General features: G+C 35.6%; 1 protein-coding gene across 2 annotated transcripts in view; it reads right to left on the reverse strand.

The window, feature by feature from the left end:
* LOC124366448 (protein SMG5-like) overlaps positions 1–25276 on the reverse strand; it is an 82007-nt gene that overhangs the window by 51166 nt on the left and 5565 nt on the right. For both annotated transcript variants that reach the window (XM_046823013.1, XM_046823014.1), the window contains exons 2-6: positions 19154–19247; positions 17222–17350; positions 6291–6456; positions 5076–5242; positions 692–795 (exon numbers count right to left, since the gene is read on the reverse strand). In XM_046823013.1, coding sequence (XP_046678969.1) covers positions 692–795; positions 5076–5242; positions 6291–6456; positions 17222–17350; positions 19154–19247 — 660 coding nt within the window. The remainder of the gene's footprint in view (positions 1–691; positions 796–5075; positions 5243–6290; positions 6457–17221; positions 17351–19153; positions 19248–25276) is intronic.

Raw genomic sequence — 25276 nt, forward strand, 5'->3', positions numbered from 1 at the left:
GTAATTTTAAAAATGTTTAAAATTTACTATGATATAACAATAGTAAACAATCCCGGTACATTTATGTATATTGATAAGCCTTAAAACACCATTTAATAATGAATACATAATTATACAGAAATTCTAGTTAGCAATACAAAAATACTTGTGATATGACTTTTTTTTTAATTGCGTTTTCATACTATACATACTGTAATGAAGTTTGCATATGCTACTACCATATTATATATGCTGAGTAAATAAAATTATTTTAACATACCTATGTGACAAAATGGTTCTTTCTGAACATCACACTATCAAAAAAGTACAATTTGAGTACATATGATGTATATTTTTTCTGAACGTACAAAAATTCAAACGTAGGATAAATTAGGAGACAAAAATGATAATGAAATACATTGGAAGCGTGGCCTATTTGTTTAGTAATTCTTTCTCATTGTTTTATAATAATTATTATCACAGAAAAGAATAAACATAATCTAAATCACAGATACAACATAATAGGCCTACTAGTATAATTGATTACCTTTTACAGGATGAAACTTTTGTACTTAACCAGTAAAGATAAATCTAAAGTATATTTCAATGTTGACAAATCTGTGGAGGCAGGGTACATACATTCTTTTAATTATTATTTTCTAGTTAAGTTCTTAGAATATTATATATGGTATGCATAAGAAGCAAAACTCACCATCGCATATAGTGATATGCAGAGTCTAAGAAGAAGTTGTAGTTTCCTACCAGAGTGCCCAGTTGATTATGAGGCATTCCACAGTCAGGCTTCCAGTACAGGGCCTAGGGCATTACACATGAAATAAGTTTTCTGGTGAATTCTTTATTGTATGAGCAATACAATAATAAAAATGGTTTCCTATACATCAGATCCACACTCTTCAATAGCCATTAAGTACAACAAATTACAATAAGCTTTGTCAAGTTAATTAATACAACTAAGTCATATTATTACAATGACAATAAATTGTAAATAAAAATTGCAACATTGCAATTCTTAGATAATTAAAATGACATTTAACGCATTCTTTAGTGATATAAAAACATTTTATCTTTAATCCGCAGCTACTCTCGCTGTTAGATTGAATCTAACAATAATAAACTTTAACAGAATAAACTAATTTAAAATTTTCGTTTTGCGTCCACCGGTTGCCTAATCCTCAACTAGGTATCTGGGGGCATGTAGTTACTGCGCTTTGGCGGCAAGGTAGTACGGGTCGGGGCTGGGGTGGGGGGAAGTGAGCGCGCGCAGGCCCGTTAGTGTGGAACTAACACGAGAGTAAGCACGTAGTCGGTTTTGTTAGGCACCACCTAACGACGAGAGTAACCGTAGTTTTTTTAGTCACACACATTTTACATTTATTGAGAAGTGTTGCTCTATGTTATGTGTTTAGTTTCATCTAGCAGCATAGTTTGTGAACTAAAATGAGCGGGCACGACACAAACCTAATTTTAAGTTGGCTGGATGAATCTGACGAACAAGCTAATGTAGCGTGTAGCGCCTGATGATGTGCGGGGTAATATGTTGGACTCTGATGGGCCAATGGAAGATGAAGGCCATGACATTAACACAGAACAATCAGAATATGAAGAAGAACCTGACAATCAAGCCACGGTACCTCATGAAGAAAGAAGTAACATCCAAACTGTAAGTGGTCAGCGTTTAGTTACTGTTTCACACCAGGAACCTTATTTATTGGGAAGGGATCTTATTACTACATGGAATGTCCATGAGCCTACATTGTCAAGAACTACGTGGCAAAATATAGTAACAACTTTGCCTGGTGTCAAAGCAGTTGCTCGAAACGCTAAAACAGCGCATGAGTCATGGAAATTATTGTTTCCTGACAATTTAGTAGATGATATTGTACAATGTACAAATGAACAGCTGACGCTGATGAGTATGGAAATGGTGCTAAGGAATGTCCTCAAACAGATTTTTGTGAAATACAAGCTTTTTTGGGTGTTTTGTATTTGGCTGGCATGAAAAAAGCTAACCATTTCAACTTGAATGAGCTATGGGCAGACGATGGTTCAGCTCCAGAGTTTTTTGTGGCAATAATGTCAAAAAAGCGCTTGCAAACACTTATCCAGGCTGTAAGGTTTGATAATGAAAGGTCAAGACAAGAGCGTCTGGCTAAGGACAACATAGCACCAATAGACAAATTTTTGAAGCATATGTTAAGAAATACCAGGAAACTTACAATGTTGGGGAGCTTGTAACCCTAGATGAAATGCTTGAATCATTTAGATTGTGGTGTAAATTCAGACAATATATAGCTAACAAACCTACCAAATATGGCATTTAGACCTATGCACTAGTTGATACCAGAACTTTTTTACCAATAATTTAGGAACATATCCTGGGAAACAGTCCCATGGAGAATTTAATGTCTCTAATGATGTAGTAAGTGACATAAAACGTATAACCAAGCCAATTGACAAATCCGGCCGCAATGTTACTATGGACAATTATTTTACAAATATTCCTCTAGCCAATGATCTATACGTAAACCATAGATTGACTGTGGTCAGCACTCCACGTAAAAACAAGCCCCAACTGCCAGTAGATCTCACTAGTAACCTACGTGGATGCCCAGTAAATGGAGTTTTTTTTTGTTTTTTCTAGGGATCCTAACTAGTGCATTGTTGCATCTTACATTCCAAAAAAGGGGGAAAATGTCTTGGTTGGCTCAACAATGCCCAGAAAAGGTGTTATTGATGAAAAATCTGGTGACCAGCTTAAGCCAGAACTGATCACGTTCTATAACCTAACTAAAGGGGGCGTTGATGTAGTCGACCGCATGAAAACTGAATACTGTGTCACCATAGTCAGCAACAGATGGCCGCTGACATTCTGTTCTTTGCTAAACATTGGAGCCATAAACGGCCAAATAATTTTGAAGGCCAATACAAATACTCTTTTGCCTCGACGAAAATATTTATCTGAACTAGCTAGAGAACTTGCACTTCCTCACATGACAAGACACTCACCATTGAAAAATTTGCTGAGTGCACTACGGCAGAAGATAAGAAATGTTGCCAAGATAAATGACCCAGAACCTCATTGTGAAGACGGGCCTAAAATTAGATGTGCCTACTGTCCAATACAGAAAAACCGATTCACTCAAGCCAGGTGTGACAGCTGCCGTCACGCTGTTTGTAACGAACATACTGCAACTACAGTTATCACCTGCTTCCAATGCCGTGAACAAGGAAATCCAGGAGATGCTCAAGAATAAAAGTCCAAGGAAAAGTGGTTAAGACTGATCATATTCCTATATTCTATTTTATAAAGTATTTTTAATTATCTATTTTTCAATTTTTAAGTTCTTATTGAAATTTTTTTTCTTCATAATACTAACCGTAGTTGTTCCTCTTAGTGTCAAATACATTATTTGTAAAATAAAATTGGTTTTTTTTAAGTTTGTAACCTGTCTTTGATCATTTTTCCATTTGTTAGATTGAACCTAACACAAGAGTAACGGTGTAACACCACAGAGCGAGAGTAATCCCGGGTTAATTGACTACATATCACACTTTTGTGAGTATTTATTATGAGGTGCCTTATACTGCTAATGGTAACTTGTTGAAATATGTGTTGTAGAAATTTAAAACTTTTATGATTCTTGTCCAACCTAACATTTGGGGTCACTAAATTAAGGCGTTGTTTAGTCTCATAACTGTGATACAAACAGTGGTTATCAAACACACCAAAATGTTCTTTAACATTAACCATTTACAAACTCAGTCCAACATTGTGATAACAGCCGTTCCAGTCTAAGGGACATCTGTGCAATGTGAATATCTAACAAAAAAGTAATTCGGACTAAAATTTAATTGATGTAACGTCTCTGTAGATCTTGTGAAAGGGTTTTAAATAAACAGGCATAGTTTACCTTCCTCTATGGTTTCACTTTCGGAATTAATACGATGCGTACTCGAAAACCTGTGTATTGTTTATTTTAAGCTGACCCACAACTTGTAGCATCTGCTGCTGTTTGGTTAAACATTCGTTTTCAAGTCGTTTGTTTAGGAATAGATATAGATTTTTAATGATTATTTAGTTGGCAACAAATAAACAGATAAAATGAGTTCATTTTCAACTGATGACGTTAACAGTGATGCAGTTGTTTTGCAAGATGAATACATTGAGGATTTTAAAAGTACTGATGATGATTATATCCTGATTTAGATGAAGATGATGCTGACAACAACTTTCAGCACCAAGTAGAGTTAGGTCTAGGCTCACGCAAACCTGGACTCCTATCCTAACTCGTGTTTCGACAAGTATTGTACTACAATAAAACTACAAAAAGTAGGCCAACACCTAAGCATAACTGGTGGATGATGCGTATATTTTGCAAATAGGTCCAGACAGTAAATTTTCATTTTGTTCATTTTTAACTTTATGTACAGTTAAGCCATTGTTGTAGATGGAGCTTATATTGGTACTGGTAACTTACTTACATTAAAACATAAAATCAATATTTAATACTTTTATTATTTTGTGAGGCCTTTCGATATCTTTGTATTTACACACTATACCACAAAGGATAAATTAATATTAAATCACATATGTTTAACTATTATTAAAATAAAATTTACTTTTTGTATTTACTTTTGTGATGTGTCTGAAGAAGATATCCTTGATATCGAAAGGCCTCACAAAATAATAAAAGTATTAAATATTGATTTTATGTTTTAATGTAAGTAAGTTAAGCCATTGTTATAATAACGCCTTATATATTTTTAATTTTATTTAAAAACCGAATACTAAACGCACTTACCAATCGGCGGGATTAATGATTGACATGGTGACAAACAAAGTAGTATAATGTCACAACGAACATCGGCAGAGATGTGAAACGTAATGTCAGTGTAGTGAGACTGGCCTGACCATGAATGAACGTCATGTGACAGGATGCGCAAGCACAATAAGCAATTAGTTCTGTTTGCTACTTAGTTACTGTAATTTCTTGTAACCCACATAATATAGTCAAGACAATCACGTTACACAGTAAACATGTGAAAGATGATGAATGAAGGAAGTGAGTTGAGACCTGGTGGTAGTATCTAGCAGGCAGGTCGGTGTGGTAGCCAGGACACAGGTCAGCCAGGTATCTGCCCAGGTCTCCCAGATATATCAGGCAGCGATGTACGGCCAAGTTGGCCCAGTCTACGGCACCACTGTCCAGCGGCTTCTCTTTGCTGGTCGAACTGCTCTTTCCTGAAGACAACCAATCAATACTTTCATCCCATGAAAATGTATTGGAAGCAGAAAGACAGTTACAACATGACCAAGCTAAAGTCATGCCATATTCATTCCCCGATGGTAAGTAGTGCCCATGCTAATATATAACTGCATACATATTCTCTTCTTCATGATTGTTTAATTAATAATGTTTGTAGCTGTGATGTGTTAGTACAGATTGTAAACTGTTGTTATTTAGAAGTAACAATAGACTAACATTTAAAATAGAATTTTTATATTAATAAAATATGTCAACAATTAAATTATGTCCGGGAAAATTCTGCTATTTAAAACAATATTTGCTGTATAAAATTTGACATCTAACACATACATTTTTAAGAGAATCAATTATAAGATATGGAATTAGATCATTCCTTCCATCCTGCGGAAGTGCAGTGGACACAAGGCGAGATATTTTGGACACTTTACATAGCCATATTTCAAACACGGTTTGAGATTAAAATTTGTTTTGTTTTTCTTCTTAGTCTGAGTACTCGAATTGAGTAGGAAACAGGATTTTTCCGGACATTTGCCATCGTTCAGTTAAACAAAAAATCAGTAACACTACGTTTCGAGATCTGCAATCTGATCTCTTCTTCAGGTAAAGAACTAACCTAATACATAATTACAAACTAGGTTCAAATAAACAAATCTTACCAAAGCGTTGTGACACACCTAAGTCAGGAATCACAACCTACATGTTGTTTGTCAACTTCACTAACTCTATAAACATGCAAAAAAAAAAAAAAAAAAAAAAAAAAAAAAAAAAAAGATTATACTGGTTATAAAGCTAAATAACAATTTAAAAAAAAATATTAATGCATATAATTTATTCTATACAAAAGTACAGAATTTGTAAGAGTTGCTATATAAAATTTCAGGGAAATAATTTTATCACCTATTTTAACCAATGTATCTATCTTTCTTATTGTAGAAGTGACTTAAGTCAGTACAGTACAAAAAGTTCATTTCAATAAACTTTGTAATAAAACACATTCAAAGAATTTGGAACAGCCAAACTGACCTTTTTTAAGTCCTATATCAGCCACGAGGTATGGAAAATCAACGATTCCCCTGAGGTCCATCCTGAAGTCTATCTGGAGTCGCAACAGCAGGTGGTGATAGTGGCCAATACCAGCCTGTAGGTGACTGCGCAGGTAACTCACTTCCAGCGGTTTCCACAGTGGACCCTAGTCACACAAACATGACCAAATTTACTGACACTATACCAGCCTGTACAGAAGGAGGAATTTAGCTGTGCTCCTAGGGCCCAAACACTACCCTTTCAACAAATAAATGCTATCTGTGTGATGGGTTGCGTTTACGTGCTAGCCGTTGACATGAAGGCGCAACAATCTCCTTAACGACTTTAAACTCAAGATTTCGATATGCAGATTAGTATTGACAAATACGTTATTTTTAAAAAGACGTTAAACAACATTATAACAACTGAAAAACAATTTCATCTTATTGGTATAATGTCTTAATATTTAACTGAAGACATAATAATTATAAAGTGTAAAGCAGTGTTGAAAGTAAGTGAATAGGACAGCAATAAGAGTGCTGACAACACAGTCTAGATCAGGCCTCAGACTCATTAACACGTGATTCTCTGTAGCTCTATTATAACAGTTATGTAAATTCTTTAAACAATGTACTTAAATATCTTATTTTATTCAGAAGTGCTCCTCTCCCTTTTAAACAAATCGGAATTGTATTATTTTATAAACTAATCAGTATAATAATAGTGTTTTGAAGTTTAAACTTTGTTGTGGAAAATTAATTTTTCTTTTTCTGGTGGTGGTAGCGGATATTATAATGATCCCCTTTTGGACGCGTTACAGATTTGGTGGCAGCGGTGGGATAATCGCGTAACTTTGGAACAATTTAACTGTATAGTTGATTGATTTCCCGACGCCGAAGTGACACGTGAACAGCTAAATTACTCATACAGTGTAATACAGTGTTAAAGGCTAGGAAAAGTGTTTTCAAGTTGGATTTTGTAAAACTTTGGAAGAAAAAGTGCAACATGAAGACGATGAAATTGGATGAAGAAATCTAGATGTAAAGACGCCAAGCCGAGAAAGGACGCCAAGAGACGACACCATCTTGTCATCTTCGTCACATCACCAGCCTGGTAGGTGATGGAAGCAGAGTAACCAACATCGTGGAGTGATGAGCTTTGGACAGGGAGTTGAGTGAAGCTGACAACAACCATCATCTGTCCACAGCCCCTAGCAACTATGGCAGTCGCAATGGCGGTAATATTTGGTGAGCCTTTGTTCGCATTCAGAAATTAAAATAAATAGAATAAAGAAACATTGGTACTTTAACACTATTATTACCAATTATTCTACATTAATAATTAAGACATAGAGATTAGAGAGAATAAAGGTGCTGTGGTGTAATAGTGAATACAGCATTGAATGATAACGTAATGTTTTGCTAATTTTGTGATTGATTATTGAGTAACTTAAGTAAATTAAATTGAATTACTCTAACATGGAGCAGCAATGTGTACTTCAATGTCAGGTCGTCACTTCCAGGGCACCTATTTCTCCTTTTAAAATTAGGATAAGATTACTTATTAAATAATATTTATTAGAAAATGCCAATGTTTCCAGATAAAAATTAATTATTAAAATTTTTGTAACACAAAAGCACTCTTTAAAACAAAAGTGTCATAGCTTTGATAAAATTAATATTTTGGGTTTAAATAATTGCTGTTATTGAGAAATATTGATATTTTAAAATTAATTTGAAATATCACAAGTTAGACGCTATTCCAGTGTGCTATTTTAAATCTTTACGTTACATTAGTATACTTATACCTTATGTGAAGTGAAAATGATCAGTTTGACAGAAGTGAAAATGTGAAACGAATGTTGCTGAATGAGTGTGAATGTTGTGTGAGAGAAAACGAAAAAAGGGTACCCTGAAGACTAAAAATTGTCTGAGTATATCCACACAAGCACATGAGATTACTGAGAGTACTAACACAGAAGGCCAGAAAAAAGTTGTAACAAATGAACGGAATAAATCAAGTTACTTTAAGAAAATTAAGGTGAATCGAATCCTCCCACTCAATTGTGTTATATTAGAATAAGGAGAAGTTAGTTAAGCAACATTGAATATCCATAAAATAAAAGATAAGTGAAATTATAGATATCAAGTCTTTGTTACAGGACTAATGATTATTACGTTGGTCAAAGCAGCTGAAATGAGTCAAGGAGTTGTGTTTAGGAAGCTAGAAGACTCTGTGATATCCGGAGATGAAGGGAGAATCGTTTTAGACTTTGATCTAGTGGAAATCCTTGATGAACTGATACCATTGAAAGAAAGATGTGTAGAATTAGAACAGTTTAAAAATATCAGTGTAAACGTCTGGGATGATGACTTCGAGTCTGAATACATAAGGATGGAATCGAATAAGAGTGATATAACCGACTTATTAAAACTTTTGCCACCTGCTGGAAATTCTAGAAATAAGCGTGGTCATATAAATGCAGGAGGTTACGCATTAAAGTATTTGATGTACAGACTAGTGAAGATTTAGAACATGTAAATTCCAAAGTAAACGAACTAAAGTTAATCAGTGGTACAGTTATTAGCTTGAGTCATACACAAATAACTTTGATGAAAGATATTAACCCTTCGACGCACCGCGACGTACGTCTAGTGTTTACCGCTGAACTCGGCCCGCGACGTACGCTGTACGCATCGCGCAGTCCGATCTTATAACGAATACATTTCGGTTATTTTCTGTGTAATACAATCGAGTTATACATCGTTGGAAAGACGATGAAATGAACTATCGGTGTATCGATACCTATGTATCGAAAGCCGTTCAACATGTAGTTTATAGTAGACGAAAAACATCGATCAATGTGGCGCTTGCTGTCAGCTGTTTCTAACTACACAATTGACTGTGTGTTTGTTTGCTGGCATGCGATTGTTGTTTTTGTTTAGCTGTTTATTTGTTTGGTTATGTTTGGTATTGTAGTAGAATATAATAAGAATATCGGGGGTGTGGACCTTAGAGATCAAATGCTAGAAAACTATCTACTGGAAAGGAAAAGAGGTACTAAATGGTACATGAAAGTCTTCAAGCGTATGCTAAACATTACAATTCTGAACTCATACATCATTTGGAAGTTAAAACACAACAATATTGATCACTTAACATTTAGATTAGGCCTAGTAAAAGAAATGTTTGAAAGATTTCAACAAGAGGTACCAAGAACAGTTCAAGGCAGACCATCCACTGAGCCTCCACCAATGCGCTTAACTGAAAGACATTTTATTGAAAAGATTCCACCAACTGGGAAAAAAGCAAAGCCTCAAAGGAGATGTGTGGTTTGCTACAAACATGGCAGAAGAAGGGACACAATCTACTGGTGTCCCCAATGTGAGGCTGGCCTATGCCTAGTGGACTGCTTCAAGACATATCACACAGTTGCAAATTTGTAATATAAGTACAGCAAATAACTTCCAGTAAACATGTCTTAAAAAATTTTTTAATGGTATTTTGTACATGTTTGTATGGGTATACTTATATTTTAGCAATATAATCACTTTTACAAGTATAGGCTTAACAGAAAATCATTTAATGTATGTATAGGTAATGTTGTCACAAAACTGTGAAAAACAAGAAATTAAGTGGGCCACTTAGGGGGTGTTCAGTTCAAATTAAATAGTGCGTTGAAGGGTTAATTCCAGAATTATAACTAACACTAAAACTATTCATGAAATAATGATTAAGTTATCTACAGCCAATGACAGGTTAATAACGTCATTAACAAATTTCAATGTACAGAATATAATGGTGCATCAGTCCGTAGCAAAACATATGGCAATCACAACAATGTTAAGACATTTACGTCAAACTGTTGATGAAGCTAAGCTAAGAGTAGTACAGTTTAGGCAAGCATTAGAACTTATATACTCTGGTAAAATAAGCAGTAAATTACTAAATCCACATGATTTCACAAAGATTTGAAATAAAATTGAAAAGAGTATACCATCTCATTTGAAACTAATTGTTCCTGTAAATGATGAGGATATATTTTTGTATTACGACCTTTGTACAGCACAAGCACTAGCCAATCCAGCTAGCATAAGATTGATTGGACAGGACTTCACCCTTTCAACCACTACACCTACTACAACTCCAAATATATCTTTTTTAGAATGAGTTGCTCTGAAGAAAAGGCAGACAAAAGCTTCAACCACAGGAAGACTAACAATCCCTCACCAAGAAAAAACAACAAAAAATGCATTCTCAATTTTTCACCAAAATATAAGAGGACTGTCTAAGAAAGTTGACAGACTGAACCATTTTTTTGATCAACTACATCCTACATTGCTTATATTAACAGAATATGGACTTGGTCAAGCTAATTTAAGCTCAACATTAATTTCTGGTTACAAACTCATCACCAATTTCAGCAGAGAAAACCATAAACTTGGGGGAGTTGCGATATATCTTGACGAAATGACCGACATAGAGGCAAAGGCAGTGGATATAACCAACCACTGTGTAGAATCTGTGTGTGAAGCAGCCCTGGTGGGAATCACAAAAAGTCGCTCTATGTACTGGGAGTATACAGACCACCAGGAGGGCAGAGCAAACACGCAATTGAGATGATAGCTGAAATCCTGGATAAAATCCGAACAGAGGCAAAGCAATTAGTTTTAATGGGGGATGTCAACTTTGACAGGCTTACAGACAACACAGAAAGTAGACAGTTTGAAGATGAACTACTAACATATGGAGTAACCCGCCTCCCACTTCCAGCAACCCGGATCACTAGCACTTCCCAATCATCCATAGACTGCATATGTACCAATAAACCTGATACACCAATTGAATTCAATATTCACCAAGCTGGCTTATCAGATCACACTGGCCAAACCTGCCTTTTAAACTTGATAAAAGCGAGCCCGGCAACTTCAGTGAGTACACTAAGAAGAAACTTCAATAAACAAAATCTAGAAAGCTTAAGAAATGAATAGACAAAAGAAGACTGGAACACTGTGTACAACATGTCTGATGCTGAGGGAATGTACAATGCTTTCTATCAAACTGTAAGGTTAAATCGTGATCACAATTGTCCCAATAAAAAAAAAAATTGAGATTGAAAAAAAGCCCTAAGCTCAATTTGAAATACAATGAAGAGGCAAAACTCCTAAAGATGGACTATCTCAATGCTTTTCAGAGATATGAAATGACTGGCAATGCTGCTGATAAAGAAGTAATGGACAGCAAGAAAAAAACCTATGATATTAAACGCATAGCAGCAGCAGAACACATAAAAAAATCAGACAATAAATCAAAAGCAATATGGCCATAATAAATTTAGAGAAACAATTCAAACGTACATGTGATACTCCCTTAAAACTGGAAATAAATAATAAAATAGAAAACAACCCCTCTCTTATAGCTGAGCATAAGAACAAAAAATTTTTTGCAGAAACACTAAACACAAACAGGACAGGCCTACACTGTGCTGCACCTCCTATTCCAAATAGCTCCATCGAACAGAAGAAGTTATAGATGTCATAAACTCTCCAAACTATCATGTGGTTTAGATGAGGTCCCATTCAAAGCCATCAAGTTTCGTGCTAAGCAACTAGTTGCCCCTCTAGCAGCGGTGATAAACAAGTCATTTGAACATGGACAATTTCAATCATTACTAAAACTATCCGAAATTTATCCCAAACATAAGAAAGGAAGTAATACCAAAATTGAAGTGAATTGAGGTGTACCATAGGGTTCTGTCCTAGGGCCTGTTCTGTTTGTCCTCTTTACATCTAACTTTCCAGCGTACATGGAACCCTACAGTAACACCATATTGTATGCCGATGACACGGTTCTTTTGATTTCTGGAAAGAATAGAGAGGCACTTGAAGTTCAGTCATACATCGCATTGAATGTTGCTGTTGAGTACTGTGCAGTGAACGAATCAAAGACGAAAGCAATGACTCTTGGCAGATTAAAAGAACAATATTGTCAGGATTCCCAAACCTTAACTCTGTAAATTCAGTGGTGCTCCACACCACTGAATTCTCCTTCTTGGTGTTGTGGTCGACAACAGAATATCTTGGATGGACCATGTTGATAAACTGTGTGGCAGACTGAGTAGTGCCATCTTTGCAATTAGAAGAATCAAACATGTCGGCACAGAGGATACAGTGAGAACAGCTTACAACTTTCTGTTCTAGTCCTATCTCAGATATGGCATTGTCTTGTGGGGCGGTACGATGAGTGGCCTGGAGCGTGTTCTCATCATTCAAAAAAAAGGTTATAAGAATACTGGCTGATTTTGACTGGAGAAACAACTGCAAGAGTGCTTTTAAATAAATGGGAATATTGACAGTCACTACCTACCACACACACACCTATCTACCTGCTGGAAGTGATCTACCTGGCATCCTCAAGACAACTGCAGCGCCACATGGACACTCACACCTACCAAACCAGGGATGCCACAGACTTTGCTCTGCCAATTCATCACAGTAGTCGCTTTCAATCAAAGCCTTCATATGCTGGAGCCAAGTTTTTCAACATCCTTCCTGACACAATCAAGAGAGCTGACCCAATTATCTTCCAATATGAAGAATGATTGAACATCTTGAAAAACAAGACCTGTTACCAAAACACCAGCACGGCTTTCTGAAAGGAAGGTCCACAGTTAGTGCACTTGTAAGCCTAGTTGAGTTAATCACAGATAAACTAGAAGACAACAAATTCGTAGCTGCCGTCTTTGTTGACTACAGCAAGGCATTTGACTGCCTCAGACATGATCAAATTTTGATTAAGCTGGAAACCCTGGGCATAAGAGGGAAATCAGGGGACTGGATAGCAAGCTATCTTGAAGGGGGCAAACAGTTTGTGGAAATCAAAAATACAGCAAATGGAAAAAAAACTCCTTCAGATCCAGTGCTCGACCATCATCAAGAGGAGTGCCACAGGGTTCAGTCCTGGGACCCTTTCTCTTTGTCCTATTTACAAATGACTTCCCATCTTTCATAAATGATACCAATGCAGAGACAATAATGTATGCAGATGACACCACACTCATACACCATACAAAAACCCCACAAGACCTTCAGTCAGAAATCATCTCATCAACAAATAAAACTCTTCAGTATTGTCTTCAAAATGACCTGGCAATAAACCCACAGAAAACAATCAACTTTAGTCAACGACAAGATGAGATCCCAGAAATTCCTGATCTCCAGGTTGAAAGTGAAACCAAACTACTGGGAATCACTATAGAATCAAATCTATCCTGGACCAACCACATTAATAACCTAAGTAAGAAGATAGGGTCAGGAATTTTTGTGGTGAGAAGACTGATGTGGGTTGGAGGGCTAGATATGGCAAAAACAGCCTACTATGTACTTGTGGAATCTCACATCAGATACGGATTGTCAGTATGGGGCGGTACAACCAAGCAAAACATGGACAGAATTTTAATCCTGCAAAATAAAGCTATCAGAATACTTGCACACCTCACACCAACAGAGTTGCAGAGAATGTTTCAAAACATTGGGAATCCTTACAGTGGTCTGTCTATACATACACACTGTGATTATCTACACATATCAACAGGATTACAACCGAGGAGAAAATGTTCACAGTTCACGTACAAAAATACAACAACCCAATTAATATAATCATCATGATTACAATTTAAGACGTAGCAGATCTGTGGAACAACATAGGCTGAAGTTTTATGAATAGAAAACTAGTTTCATCGGTACAAAATTTTTGTTTAACCTTCCTCTCAGTATTCAAAATGAGCAAAATTATGAAAAATTCAAAAAACTACTTAACCCTTTGAACCCCAGGCGACGAAATATCGTCGCCGAGAAGATATGCGAAGATCCCCGCGGCGACGATGTATCGTCGCCAATGAAGTTGCGAGAATCCCCGGGCGACGTAATATCGTCGCCATGGTATATGCGTTTAATACATATTTATTTGAAATCGTAAAATACTTATTTTATGAGTATTAATACATATTTATATGTATTTTATTAAAATACAAAATCGTAAGTACCAACAATTTTGACTATTTATTTATTTAGGTAATATCAGTGATTTTGGTGTTGTACGCCTAGAGGTTTTTACAAGTCGCATACTTTTATATAAAAATTCAAAACAAGTTTATTTTTAGAGATATCAATATAATTTTTTTTGTACATACACAAAACTAAATTTAGAAAAATAAAATGTGGGTGCCCATATTAAAAATATTTCTTATTTTTTAATTAAAAAATCTTAAAATCAATTTTTTTGCCTAAAAATCTATATACATATATTTTAAAATTATTTTAATGCTGTTAAACATTTTTTTATACTTCAGAATAATCTTTTTCTGTGTATACAATTTCATTCTGGACATTTTGGTGTGTAATACAAGACAATAGCATAAAAAATAGCAAAAGTATTAATTTTTTACAAACAGTATGCAAAACAGCTGTTTCTGCTCCGGGGATTCTCGGTAGTTCTTAGGTCAAATGATTTTGGTACGTTTTTTCCACCATCAATATTTTGGTCTGGGGTTCAAAGGGTTAAAGATTATTTATTAACATTATCCTTGAATTCTTTTGAAGACTTTTTTTGTTTCAATATGTAAATAACTTTTAAGTATTGTTGGGTATGTTTAGAAATTTATAAAATCCCCTTAAATTACCTAATACTTACCTTAAGTAATAACTGCCTTGATGAAAAATGGTTTAACTTACTCTGTAGAAGGCTACATACATAGCCAAATCTTACTTTTTCAGTGAGTGTCAAACTGATTTTTATGTTTTAATATATAAATGATAAATTTATATTGAGATTTATTGTGCCCGAGTCCCACACGGCTTGCCATACGTAAATATGGATAAGAACTGCACTCTAGGTGTTGACTTGTACCAAATCCTATGATTCCATCAAACTCAACCTGAGTCCCACACGGCTTGCCATACGTAAATATGGATAAGAACTGCACTCTAGGTGTTGACTTGTACCAAATCCTATGATTCCATCAAAATCAGCCTGAGTCCCACACGGCTTACCATACGTAAATATGGATAAGAACTGCACTCTAGGTGTTGACTTGTACCAAATCCTATGATTCCATCAAAATCAGCCTGAGTCCCACACGGCTTGCCATACGTAAATATGGATAAGAACTGCACTCTAGGTGTTGACTTGTACCAAATCCTATGATTCCATCAAAATCAGCCTGAGTCCCACACGGCTTGCCATACGTAAATATGGATAAGAACTGCACTCTAGGTGTTGACTTGTACCAAATCCTATGATTCCATCAAAATCAGCCTGAGTCCCACACGGCTTACCATACGTAAATATGGATAAGAACTGCACTCTAGGTGTTGACTTGTACCAAATCCTATGATTCCATCAAACTCAGCCTGAGTCCCACACGGCTTGCCATACGTAAATATGGATAAGAACTGCACTCTAGGTGTTGACTTGTACCAAATCCTATGATTCCATCAAACTCAACCTGAGTCCCACACGGCTTGCCATACGTAAATATGGATAAGAACTGCACTCTAGGTGTTGACTTGTACCAAATCCTATGATTCCATCAAACTCAGCCTGAGTCCCACACGGCTTGCCATACGTAAATATGGATAAGAACTGCACTCTAGGTGTTGAATTGTAGCAAATCCTATGATTCCATCAAACTCAGCCTGAGTCCCACACGGCTTGCCATACGTAAATATGGATAAGAACTGCACTCTAGGTGTTGACTTGTACCAAATCCTATGATTCCATCAAACTCAACCTGAGTCCCACACGGCTTGCCATACGTAAATATGGATAAGAACTGCACTCTAGGTGTTGACTTGTACCAAATCCTATGATTCCATCAAACTCAGCCTGAGTCCCACACGGCTTGCCATACGTAAATATGGATAAGAACTGCACTCTAGGTGTTGAATTGTACCAAATCCTATGATTCTATCAAACTCAGCCTGAGTCCAATATTGTGTTTCTTTGATTTCTACTGATATCTAGTGGTCACACTCTTGAGTCCGAGTACAGACAGTTTGTACTCCACCCACTCTCACTCTGCTTGTTGTTCTTGTGCACAATGCAGTTTTGGGAGTCCGAGTACAGACAGTTTGTACTCCACCCACTCTCACTCTGCTTGTTGTTCTTGTGCACAATGCAGTTTTGGGAGTCCGAGTACAGACAGTTTGTACTCCACCCACTCTCACTCTGCTTGTTGTTCTTGTGCACAATGCAGTTTTGGGAGTCCGAGTACAGACAGTTTGTACTCCACCCACTCTCACTCTGCTTGTTGTTCTTGTGCACAATGCAGTTTTGGGAGTCCGAGTACAGACAGTTTGTACTCCACCCACTCTCACTCTGCTTGTTGTTCTTGTGCACAATGCAGTTTTGGGAGTCTGAGTACAGACAGTTTGTACTCCACCCACTCTCACTCTGCTTGTTGTTCTTGTGCACAATGCAGTTTTGGGAGTCCGAGTACAGACAGTTTGTACTCCACCCACTCTCACTCTGCTTGTTGTTCTTGTGCACAATGCAGTTTTGGGAGTCCGAGTACAGACAGTTTGTACTCCACCCACTCTCACTCTGCTTGTTGTTCTTGTGCACAATGCAGTTTTGGGAGTCTGAGTACAGACAGTTTGTACTCCACCCACTCTCACTCTGCTTGTTGTTCTTGTGCACAATGCAGTTTTGGGAGTCCGAGTACAGACAGTTTGTACTCCACCCACTCTCACTCTGCTTGTTGTTCTTGTGCACAATGCAGTTTTGGGAATTTGAGTCTAACAATACATAGACTTCTTCTTTTTACACAAAAAAAATTCAAATTTTTGTATCATTGCATATTAAAAACAAATAATGTTTGTTTCTGGATGTTAAATATGCTAGCCACTATAATGATAGTGAAAGGATCGTACCTTGTGTAATCTCTTGGCGGTGGTAACAACCTCGTAGTATCCCTTCCTCCAGAGAAGCTCCTCCCCTTTCCGACCAAAGCCGACTGGATCGAAAAACATCAATCGTTCACAATACTCCCTCAGTTTCATCTGATGACAAAAACACTTCATTGTATTAGTTTGCTAAGATGCACAAAACTTAAAAAATATATATAGATAACTATGTAAATGAATCCATTGTTTATTTGATTGTATAATTGCTATTATAACAATAATTTCAAGAAACACTAAAGTAAATGGAGCACTATCACTAAAACTAATTTTGTCTACAAATGTGCAATGATACTAAAATAGGGAGGAGACAATAAAATGGGAATGCTTATTGGTAAACGTGCATGTTTATAGAGGTTTAATAGCTTTTCACTTTCTACACCATGCACAGTATCAGAGAAACTGTTATAACGAATAAATTTTTAATTACAATAATATCCATACTAGGACTACCCAAGTATTATTTTTACAAAAATGTCTGTCCTTACTTATATGTACATAATAAGAAATTGCAATTACTAAACAAACATAGCGATGGTAGCCTAATTCAGCATGCAAGTTTAGTTAAGTAATAAGAATATTCTTTTTGTCTTAATTATATTTTTTACACTTTGGATTTTCCTAACGACACAATAGTCAGCATATAGATTCTAAGCTCTGGAAAATAATGTTTTAAATAGTTTTACAAAAAAAATTCCAAATCGTTCTTTTAGTTCATTTTGAACTAAAAGAATGGCACAAAAATTGTATATGATTATAAAGCCTTGTTTACACAATAACAAAGATTGGATTTCACAATGAATAGAATCTCATCTGTTTATTAACACTTGTTATATGCTTTGGAAATGTTTCAAAGGAGTTTTTTTTTTTTTAATTAGAATACAGCGTTATTAGCAAGTTTTTTGTAGTTAAAACAATCACAGCTAGGGTTTGTAGTTTATTAGTTCACAGTTATAGAAACATGCTAACACGGGTATGGCTACTACATAAAAATGCTGCTATATACTTTTAAATGCAAATGAACAAATTAAAATTCAATAGTACCAATTTGATTGATTGTGCCATGGATAAAAATTAAAATTTCATCCAGTGAAGAGTTACTTTCCAGCCTTGATGGTTTTTGAACAATAACTAATGACAACATATGAAACAATCCTTGTTCCTTAACATAGAAGACATCGAGTAATAAGTACATAGTGTAATTTCAATATCTGTACAAAAACAATATTTCAATAGAAAAAGAGTGTGATTTTTAGTGCGGATGTAGTGTATGCCATTTTTAACTTGTGTATGAAATTTACTCTACACTGCTGGTATTTAATAAAACTACTATGAGTCACTCACTACACATACCCTGAGATTTTTAGACATTTTATACCTTACTCCAAGAATTTCCTGAACTATCGAAGAATGAGTATAATATAATTAGATGAAAAGCAACAACTTTTTATTAGAACTCTAAGCCATAATAAAAAGGATTTACACAATGTCTGAAAAATGAAAACATGTTAGTGGTACTTACAAATAGGAAATATTAACTCATTGACTGTTCTACAGTTGGTATAGGATTCGTTTTGCAGGTACCAACACATTTACCATTATATATAAGGTGTTATACGAGGTCTGTCAAAAAAGTAACCGACTGCCAACCAGTAGGCGGCCGCGGCGAGCCTACTCTTTCCCATATTAGGCATTGAATACGATCCGGTCACTCAGTGAGTCACAGCGCTCTGTTCCGACGGTTATCATTAAGCTTAAAAACCAATTGGACGCCAACCTTTCTGATAGTTGTCCATCAATTTGCAACTTTATGAAATTATAAATCCATCATTGATATGAATTTTTTCACAATGGTAGATAATAGAGTTGACATTATTTATAATTGTTACAAAAATCACATACCCGTTGGGCTTCCGCTGTCTGTGTGAACAGATCGGAGATGGAATTGGCCTTCTGCCTCTGATCATCGAGAGTTCGCACCACATCCCCAATGGATCTGGAACATTCGATGTGATTTTATGTAAAAGAAACAAACTTGTACGAACACCAAAGTGACGTCATTTAAGGCTAATATATTTAACAGTTTGGCTAAAACTTATGTTTAATTACACCATAACAAAGAGGTGCTGTTGTAGAGATAGACCATTATCCCAGCACACTTATCAGTCAACACAAAAATGTCTGGGTACTGACATCAGAAGTTTTATTGGTCATTAAGTACTCCAAAGATTACAATAGGCTTCATCAAAACTATATTTAGTACTATAACTTTGAACACTTATCACAAAGTAATTCTAAAACTTATGTTTAATTACACCATAACAAAGAGGTGCTGTTGCAGAGATAGACCATTATCCCAGCACACTTATCAGTCAACACAAAAATGTCTGGGTACTGACATCAGAAGTTTTATTGGTCATTAAGTACTCCAAAGATTACAATAGGCTTCATCAAAACTATATTTAGTACTATAACTTTGAACACTTATCACAAAGTAATTCTAAAACTTATGTTTAATTACACCATAACAAAGAGGTGCTGTTGCAGAGATAGACCATTATCCCAGCACACTTATCAGTCAACACAAAAATGTCTGGGTACTGACATCAGAAGTTTTATTGGTCATTAAGTACTCCAAAGATTACAATAGGCTTCATCAAAACTATATTTAGTACTATAACTTTGAACACTTATCACAAAGTAATTCTAAAACTTATGTTTAATTACACCATAACAAAGAGGTGCTGTTGCAGAGATAGACCATTATCCCAGCACACTTATCAGTCAACACAAAAATGTCTGGGTACTGACATCAGAAGTTTTATTGGTCATTAAGTACTCCAAAGATTACAATAGGCTTCATCAAAACTATATTTAGTACTATAACTTTGAACACTTATCACAAAGTAATTCTAAAACTTATGTTTAATTACACCATAACAAAGAGGTGCTGTTGCAGAGATAGACCATTATCCCAGCACACTTATCAGTCAACACAAAAATGTCTGGGTACTGACATCAGAAGTTTTATTGGTCATTAAGTACTCCAAAGATTACAATAGGCTTCATCAAAACTATATTTAGTACTATAACTTTGAACACTTATCACAAAGTAATTCTAAAACTTATGTTTAATTACACCATAACAAAGAGGTGCTGTTGCAGAGATAGACCATTATCCCAGCACACTTATCAGTCAACACAAAAATGTCTGGGTACTGACATCAGAAGTTTTATTGGTCATTAAGTACTCCAAAGATTACAATAGGCTTCATCAAAACTATATTTAGTACTATAACTTTGAACACTTATCACAAAATAATTCTAAAACATTAGTTCAAGGAAATGATAAAACAAAACAAATGTGCAATTCATATCAATGTAAAATGCATCAAACATTATTTGATACATTAAAGCATATGAATAAGGTCAAAAGAGTTCTTTATCAGGCCCCATGTGCAAATTGTGCTAACTTATCATTATAAGTATATTGTGGTTCACTTAACAGAGTGTGTTATGACAACTGTCTCACAGACAGATGTGACAATTCACTTCTTATCACCTCCTCTTCATATACCACATTGATAACACAGCAATTCTGACTCGACTTTTTTCCCAGCTTTTACCTGTTTAGAAGTTATTTTTTTTCCAGCCATCTCATTATATTCCTAACTATACCAACTGTATTCTGTAATTTATCAGCCTTTGAATAGTGAAATTACATTCAATAGTCTACTTCCTCAACTCTTTTCACATAAAATCCTCAACTTCTTTTATAATATATTTTTTTAACACAAATGTTTATGATTTACAGTTTGCAAGAACACAAAAACTCTGCAAGATTTCTCACAGTAGTATAGTAAGAGTTTAATGTGAGAATAGTATTCTAAACAGCAATTTAGCAACAGAACACAAAAACTCTGCAAGATTTCTCACAGTAGTATAGTAAGAGTTTAATGTAAGATTAGTATTATTTTATTTTGATTTAATTTATTGTTCATTCTAGAAGTGTATGTGTACAATGAAGCAAGTTGTTATTTTTTTAAATTGTATAGAGTTCATTTATTTATGTTGTGTAAAGAAATTTAAATATTAATTTGTGCAACTGCCAGCAGTTTAGTTTAGTTTATTTTGTTATGTAAAGTTCATATTAAGAGTACATTAATTTTAGTTAGGATGGCTGTTTTGGGAATAATTGAAGGTTTTGTACTTTGTGCTATATCATGTCCTGTAGCTGTCATGTAAAATTGAAAAATAAATAAATAAACAGCAATTTAGCAATGTTAGTTAATTAAATTTTAAAGTGTGTACATTTTTTAATGGTACCTACACAATCTACAGTTATGTACAATAACTTTATCTATGAATGAAGGTTTTCAGACTGCATTACAGTTTTTGAGCAACATCCAGAGAAAACACCCTTCAACTTACTCTTGTTAAAACGATGGCATGATATTGTTGCTAGAAAACGTTGTAAAAAAGGACAGTGGAAGATTTAAATTTTTCAATAACAAATAAGTATGAATAAAGCTCTATAAAATATTTCTTTTTCCGTATATAACATAGTAATGTTATAATTTGAATGTACCTATGTTTACTTTCTACAAGTTCTATATATTAATATAACCGCGAATTATCTGAAAAATCAGTTAACCAAAATGTGTTCAGCAGCTATTTTTTTTTTGATAATTCAAGTTTTACTGTGTTGGAAATGGTAGGTAATGTAATTTTGTAATTATATTTGTGTACACTGCCTTCTAATTATATATGTTTGTCAGCTTTATCTGTACTAAATAGTACCTAAGCATACCATGGTCAGTATGGTATCAATAGCCATTTCATGAATTTATGCCAAGTGTGGATAATAACATGTACGAGGTCTGTCCAAAAAGTATCCGACCGCCGACCAGTAGGCAGCCGCGGCGTAACCGACCGGCTCGAACTGGTTATTGGAGGGGAGGAGCGAGCCTACTCCTTCCCATATTAGGCATTGAATACGATCCGGTCACTCAGTGAGTCACAGCGCTCTGTTTCGTACAGTACTGCCGTGTGTGTGTGTTGCATTTCAATATGACAGAACGTGTTGAGCAGTGCATTTGCATTAAATTTTGCCAAAAACTTGGCCATTCAGCATCAGAGACGATTACTACGATACAGAAAGTTTATGACATGCAAAAACTTTCATCAAAATCGGTCCAGTCGTTTAGGAGGAGTTCAGTCACATACACACGAACACTAAAGAAATATATATATATATATATATATATACAGTAGAGACCCGGTAATCCGAGGTGAAATGGGACCGAATGTACCTCGAATTGTGAAGAACTCGAATTATACGGGAACACTTTGAGAAAAATTTGAGTTATAATTAGAACTGAAGGCATCCAGTGCCGCGTAGCCGTCGCTGTGAGTCCATTGCCGGGTCTGTCTCCTGCACACTTTCTTCTTCCTCACTCCCGTCAGCTGTCATGTCTGTGACCATCTCAACTATGGTTGTCGTCTGTTGTCTCTAACTGTTCGTCCCTACTCATCCACTCTCCAATATCAGTTTGATTTGTCCCCATTGCAACCAGGAAGTCTGTTTATAAATTTATTCACGGTAGATCGTCATCTTCATCATCATTTTCAATTTTACACACACTCCGATTTTCTTCCATGATTTCTGGATTGTTTCTGGTTTAATTTCGCTCCCAAGCTTCAGAGATCCAATAAATTACATCCTTGATTGTGACTCTTTTCAGGAAATCTTTTATGGTTTCCTCTCCTTCAATTGTTTTGAAACATTGATCGCAACAAACGGCGTCTGTACTTTTTTTCAAAGTTTCAAGTACGCCTTGGTCCATAGGCTGAATGAGGCTGGTCACGTTTGGTGGCAAAAACATCGTGCGTATGCCATCGCATTGAAGTTCCCCTTCATCTGGGTGTGATCCTGCGTTATCAAGTGTTAAGATGGCTTTAGAGGGTAGGTTGCTTTTCTTCAACAACTTTTTGGTTTCAGGAACAAATTGACTAAAAAACCAGTTTTTTTAACAATTTTATTTGTCCATCTATGCGTTTTTTTTGGTTTGTATAAGTTGCTGGAAGCGTTGAAATAGACATGTTTTTAAAACGCACGATGCTTAGCAGACTTGCCAATGACAGTTAGTTTTAATTTATGGCTTCCCGACGCGTTTGAAGCGGCTAGCACAGTCAGTCTCTCTTTGCTTTTTTTGTGACCCGGAGCAGCTTTTTCCTCCCGTGAAGCTAGAGATTTTGATTGCAAAGTTTTAAAATTCAAACCAGTTTCATCACAGTTGTAAATCTGATCAGGTGTTAAATTTTCACTTTTAATAATATTTTTTAACTTTTCATAGAACTGAACAACTGCCTCGGAATCCGCTGCGAGTTTCTCCCCACAAATTTCTAACTGCCTCACGCCATAACGTTTTTTTCCAACGGTCAAGCCATCCTACACTTGCAGTAAAATCTTCCTCACCTTCATTGATTTTCATTGCGAAAGTACAATGCCTTTTCCTGTAAAATAGGTCCGGAAATAGGACAACCTTTGTTTCTTTGTTGACAAAACCATAAAAATAGGGCCTCGCTAGTTTTTTCATACTCTGCTTTCTTCATAGACTTCCGCTCATTAGTACAACTTTTTCCCGAGCACTTTTCTGATGCAAACTTTTCAATTTTATCGGGATTCCTTCGCCAGTCACCAACTGTCACTTCACCAACTCCGTACTCGGCAGCTAATTTTTTTAACGTTTCACCTTTATCAAGTCTTTTAAGAGCTTCTAGTTTTGTTTTTATCGGTACAAACTTTCTTTTACTTTTTGAACTCATAGTTCACTGTACAATGAACACATAAACACTTCAGAAAATACTTTTTTACTAAAACTTAATATTTAGACTAGTACTGTACGTTGTAAATAACAGACGGGTAAGCGCACTGCGATCGTAATCTAGAACAACCGTACCGCAGTCGAACGTGATGAGCAACGGACTGATTTATTTTTAGACAATACGGGGCGCGATGTTCCGTGGCCTTGACAATAGGGTGGGGGTGGGCGGTGCAAATGAAGTGGCACTGATGAGTCAGTCTGCCGGCTTCTCCAAGTAGCCTAGCACTCAGTTTTACAGACATTGCGCTCGGGCGTGTGTTACAAATATGTCAATATCACATTTGATTTTTTTTACATGTGTTGGCTCGGATTTAACGGAACCTCGGACTATCGAGACTCGAACTATCGGGACTCTACTGTATATATATATACATATATTTCTTTTATATATAAAAATATACTTTCAAATGTAATACAATTTAAAATTCTATAATGTAATTCAGTTCAACATTATTGTTCAAAATCAATTCAAAGTTAAATCATGTGTATAGTATTTGAGTAATGGCTGCTAGACACAATCTATTGCAAAATAACTGTTGTGGTATTATGTTCATGGGCTGCAGTATAATAAGAGGTCACCACCATAATAGAATCATATTTATGTTTATCTTAACTATAGAAATAAAGATGTTAACACGAATTACGTTATATAAAAACTATCAATGTAGTGTATCTATAAAATGTAACAAACAAAACAGTTTAACATTTAGTTACTTTTTACTGTTTTTAAGGATATATTATGATTCTATTGTGGTGGTGGCCTCTTATTTGTAGCCCGTTCATCTAACCCATTGCCGTGATAATATGTTACCAGACGATCCAAACTCTGTATTAGTATCATGCTGTTACTAAGTAAACTGAGACTAAATCTAGATGTGTATGAGTACTCGCATGATCTGAGCTTTAATTTAGGTTCTATCTCAAGGGATGTTTTTATTTTTTCACCAGAAGCACAGGGTTGAAACAGCACCACTAAAGCCCACACTAAGAGCAAGGGACATTTCCGATTGGTACTTTCCCAACTTCAAATCATGTCCCAGATCGTTCAATGTGATCTGGGCTGTGATCTGAGGTTGCGAAATTACCATTCGGATATTTCCAAGGCCATCAATGCGGGCTTCAGTGGCTCCGGACTTCT

This window comes from Homalodisca vitripennis, chromosome 7 (assembly GCF_021130785.1).
Source record: "Homalodisca vitripennis isolate AUS2020 chromosome 7, UT_GWSS_2.1, whole genome shotgun sequence".
In the NCBI taxonomy this organism is placed as follows: domain Eukaryota; kingdom Metazoa; phylum Arthropoda; class Insecta; order Hemiptera; family Cicadellidae; genus Homalodisca; species Homalodisca vitripennis.